The 5,019-nt window shown below is 43.5% G+C and overlaps 1 protein-coding gene across 1 annotated transcript; it reads left to right on the top strand.

Annotated features, from left to right (window-relative positions):
* Positions 1-222: 222 nt before the first annotated feature.
* On the top strand, positions 223-4,567 carry LOC107684617 (E3 SUMO-protein ligase RanBP2-like; the record flags this gene model as incomplete). Its single annotated transcript, XM_016480916.1, has 7 exons — positions 223-331; positions 1,176-1,339; positions 1,415-1,688; positions 1,765-2,099; positions 2,511-2,577; positions 4,296-4,408; positions 4,505-4,567. Coding segments are annotated over 7 exons (1,125 nt in total), but the record flags the coding sequence as incomplete, so codon positions are not given.
* Between the last annotated feature and the right edge of the window lie 452 nt (positions 4,568-5,019).

The following is a 5,019-nucleotide window of genomic DNA, read 5'->3' on the forward strand; positions in this document are numbered from 1 at the left end:
ACCGTTGTGTTAAAGTAACCACACCAAATAAAGAATATTGGTATTGTTATAAAGCACAGAACGGCACTGAAACCCTCAACAGGGGAGACATTTCAGTTACTTTTCAACACATGAGCGTCTGTAAGCCCTATACGGAGAGGACAGGACAGAAGCGTATGAGCTGTGAGTTAGTCACGTCACGCACTAAACCGCAAACGATGATGGAGCGCTTGTTTGAATGAGTGTGTTTGCTTTCCTCCAGCAGGTCTCTCTTTTGGATTTGAATCTGCGGGTGAGGTTTCATTTGCAGAACTGGCAAAGGGTTCAGGTGAATTAGCATTTTGCAAAAGAGGTGAGTCTGTGTTTACCCGTTTCTGTGTCTTTTACTTGATTCTCGTATTAAACCGTGCAGTCACATTCACAGGGCTTTCTACAGAGTTCTCTTGTAAGGCTGAAAAAAAAAACATTACATGGAAATGTTATTATAGATTCGGCATGTCTTCATGAAAGATTTGGACCAGAGCACGAGAGAGAAAAGGGTTTTTAGGGTTGTCTTGCTGGTGTGATGTCACTGCTGCTCTCATCAATGCCAGGCACACTAAATTATAAATTACATTGTGGTTTGTTTTCACCAAACATCTTCAGAACACAGTGACACACATTCTGCGCTTTATTTATTCTGTGCTTAAGTAGAAAACACTGGTTGTCATATGAGGTGAAAGTCTAATAGGTGTGTTCTGGTAATAATGTTTGCACTGCATACTGTTATTTGTATTCTAATCTAATTTCATCTTTGTTTGGCTTCTGAAAATGCTGTCCTAAAGCAGATCATAAGATCTTTTTTGTTTTTAAAGACCTATGCATAGCATCAGTTTTGGCGGGAAAAAATCACAAATTCCATGAAAAATTAATGATGACAGTTTCCATGAAGACTCACTCATTTCTGCATTTCATAATGTATTTCCTGTTTTCTCTGATGTTATGTTAGCGCTCAGCCCTGTTGTCTAAACCTTGTGACCAAGCTCACGTCTCATCCTGTAAACAAGCCGTTCATAATGTTTATTTTTGCATGTGTGTGTGTTCGTTGGCAGCATTAATATGAATTGGTATTATGAAGTTCTAGTATGATAGCATACTGCTGCTGTCAGCATTGATATTGTGAGTGTGCTGTTTTCATCATGTGTTTATTTCTGCAGATGATGATTTCTCATGGTCAGGCGCAGGAGCCACAGTCTTTGGAAGCACAGCGACACAAAATGAAGGAGAAAAGGCTCGCAGTGAAGCAGAAGAGGAGGGCAGTGATGAAGAGACGACTCATAATGAGGAGATCCACTTTGAGCCGATCGTGTCTCTGCCTGAGGTGAGTGTTTGCTGTGATGCTGGTAGCTGTGCTCCTCGTGTCTCTGGAGAAGTGTGACGTGTGCTGATCCTGCAGGTGGAGGTGAGGTCTGGTGAGGAGGACGAGGAGATCCTGTTCAGAGAAAGAGCCAAACTGTACCGCTGGGACCGCAAGCTCAACCAGTGGAAGGAGCGCGGCGTGGGAGACCTCAAGATCCTCTTCCACCCGCTGAAGAAGAGCTACCGCCTGCTGATGAGACGCGAGCAGGTGCTCAGAGTCTGCGCCAACCACAGCATCAGCCCGAGCATCGAGCTCAAGCCCATGAACACCTCGGCTAACTCTCTGGTGTGGACCGCCACCGACTACTCAGGTGCAGCCCTCGCTCCTCGCCTCACACACATCACCCTGCTGCCGCTGTCCTCACGTCTGTATGTTTGTCCACACAGAGGGAGACGGGAAAGTGGAGCAGCTGGCGGCCAAGTTCAAGACTCCAGAGCTGGCGGAGTCCTTCACACGAGCCTTCACAGACTGCCAGAGCCGCATGTCTCAGACTGACGCCGCTCAGACGTCTGCCGCCGAGGCGCTGTCTCGAGACTCCAACCCTGTGGTGTTCTTCGACATCACCGTAGATGACGAGCGTGCTGGGAGAGTCGTCATGGAGCTCTTCGCTCACATCCTGCCCAGAACGGCGGAGAACTTCCGGGCTCTGTGTACGGGAGAGATGGGCTTCGGTTACCGCCAGTCCGTCTTCCACAGGATCATCCCGGACTTCATGTGTCAGGTGAGGACGCAAGTTTTATCACGCACAGGTCTCTATGATAGACAGTTATGCAATTCGCCTGCACTTAAGGGATTAAACCGTCCCGCATCAAACCACTCAATCAACAATCACAATAGGGAACCATAATAATCTCTACAGATCATATAATTACTGAATAAAACTCTTGTTGTGTACTTGCATTAAATTTTTTATAGCAAAACACATCAAATAAAAACAAAAATCTACAGTATTTACAACAGAGCTATTTCGAACAAAGCTGTTTCGAGTCAAGTTGAAAGAAACTTGTGTCAGGAAACATCAGTCAATGACTTGCGCTCTCAGCATAATTGGGTTGTATAAATGCAGGATGAATAATAGTAATTCAAGTTTGCATTGGTGTTCAGATGTTTAACTTTGCTGTTTATCCTCTAGGCTTTCAGATCTTTTGCAGATGCCTTCACGTCAATTTACATAAACACTCAGTCAGTTGTGTATCACCGTAAGCAACATGTTAGCGAATGTAGGCCCTTTCCCGATTCTAAACACAGCTGTAAACCAAATGCTTGGGCTATTGGCCTAATTCACATGTTCATTCATAATTCTGACCCTAAAAAACAATAACAAACTCTAATAACTCAGCGTCTTTTGTACACTGGGGCGTGTTAAATCTAGAAACCTATGCATTCCTCTGACAACAAATCCTGCGGTTCCCGCCGAAGGGGATGAGTTAGATTAACCAGATGTTTTCTCACAAGGCTTCATCCTGAGGACGCTCTACTTTCGCTTTTAAACAGAGTGGAGTGCCACTCACTCATCTCCATGTATTCAGGTGTGAGTCCGTCAAAAGGCTCCAGGTCATAGTCCAGGTGCCACTGCTGGCGGCGACCCGGCTGCTCCACAATCTCCTTGGGTGCCCGCTCTTTGTCCTTGAGTGTGCGGCACAGCTTCTTCAGCTTTCTAAAGCGGGAAATGAGAGGGAGAAAGAGAGCGAGACAGAATGTAAACACAAACCATTGCTATAAACTTGGCCTTGCAGCTAAAATGACCCAGATTTGATAATGAGTCAAATGTCAGGTTTGTTTCTAAGAACTGCATATGAATTTTATGCAGACATATCGTGTGCTTTGTTTATATTTACATAACTATTACTATTGCTTATATACTGTACATAGAGTTGGCGGGTTTTCAAATGCAAACGACTGCACACACAAACACATATATAAATTTTAATTACGTGTGTGTGTGATTTATATATGTATATGTATTTATAATTTATATATGTATATGTATATATATATATAAATATATATATATATATATATATATTTATAATTTTTGAAAAAGAAGCAGAAGACAATAAGACAAATCGAAAGAGATACAAATTAAACTAATTTTTCAGATACAGTAGGTATTCATAACATTTATTTAACATCTTTTGTAGGTTAACATTAATGACACGGATAGGTACTTAATTATGAATGCTGTCCCTTTAAGACGGAAGGCATGCATGGAATACTGACACATGCATTTTTCTGTTTTTTTTTTTACAGTCTATGGTTTTCACCCACCTGTTTACATTCACTTCATCCATAACCGACTGTATTTATGTGAGATACTCTACACCAGCGGTTCTCAATTCCAGTCCTCGCGTACCCCCGCTCTGCACATTTTGTATGTTTCTCTTATTGCTTCAGACGTTTGTTATATTTGACTGTAAGTGCCCTGCGAAGTGGACATTACCGGATATTCCTGCATGATTCTAGTTTGAAGGGAGCGTATATGTTCCATACAAAGGGCATTTAAGTGTGCCAGATGTGAATTTAAATTGTATTTATTTACTGAGGTATATTATGTCCCACTTCACGCTTCTCTAGTAAGTTTCGTATGTGTGTGAAGACGCTGCAGGCAGTGAAGTAAAAGTGAAGTAAACTTCAACAGATGTCTCCTGCTCAGGGAGTAGGGAGCAATGGACACTGTGTAGGGACCATGTCAATCGAATTTTTTACTCATCACTGTCTTGTTTTAGTCACAGAAAATTTTTTTGTTAACGAATATTTTTCATCATCATCTTCATTGACTAAATTAAAACTGCAATGAACTGGCTTTTCGATGAAAAATGACTCTGCCAACCAAAGTACTCCCAAAGCACTTAATGATTACTGGTGTTAGTGTAACCGGTCTGCAATCGCTCAGAGTTATTGGTGGCTGCTTCTATAGGAACAGGGATGATGGTAGCAGATTTTAAGCAGGGTGGGATGATGGCTGATGTCAGTGAGAGGCTGAAGATCTTTGTGAAGACCCCGGGGAGCTGGTTGTACAAGGAGCTCCATGTACAAAAGAATGACCTGTCATTCAGCCAGCCATTTGGAAGAGGTTAATGTCAGGTAGTACAACATATGCAGAAGGGATACAGAGTTCCCTTTCAGTCGGTCACTACGAGTCACGTCATGACCGACGAAGTGGGACCTTGCTTTGAGAGACGAGTGTAAACTAAATGAGCCAATGGACATTGGCATGCGATGATTACATCCAGCTGCCGCTAATCACAGCGTGAGCATAAAAAGGCAGCCGGTGCAACGCATTCCAGCTTTTCGCTTCGGAGCTGAGCGATACCATCGTTCTGCTCCTACCAATATCTTTGTGTGACAACAAGTTCAACGCGCTCTAGGGAGCTTTTTGTGTTGGTGGATGGCACTTCAGCGGTGGTCGTTCCTGTGTCGAGTGGGTTGCGCACTTTAGGCTGCACTACTCCCTGTCGTGCAGCAAGCGGCAATCACATGTGAGCATAAAAAGGCAGCCGGTGCAACGCATTCCAGCTTTTCGCTTCGGAGCTGAGCGATACCATCGTTCTGCTCCTACCAATATCTTTGTGTGACAACAAGTTCAACGCGCTCTAGGGAGCTTTTTGTGTTGGTGGATGGCACTTCAGCGGTGGTCGTTC

Source organism: Sinocyclocheilus anshuiensis, unplaced genomic scaffold (assembly GCF_001515605.1).
Source record: "Sinocyclocheilus anshuiensis isolate Anshui unplaced genomic scaffold, SAMN03320099.WGS_v1.1 scaffold41, whole genome shotgun sequence".
Lineage (NCBI taxonomy): Eukaryota > Metazoa > Chordata > Actinopteri > Cypriniformes > Cyprinidae > Sinocyclocheilus > Sinocyclocheilus anshuiensis.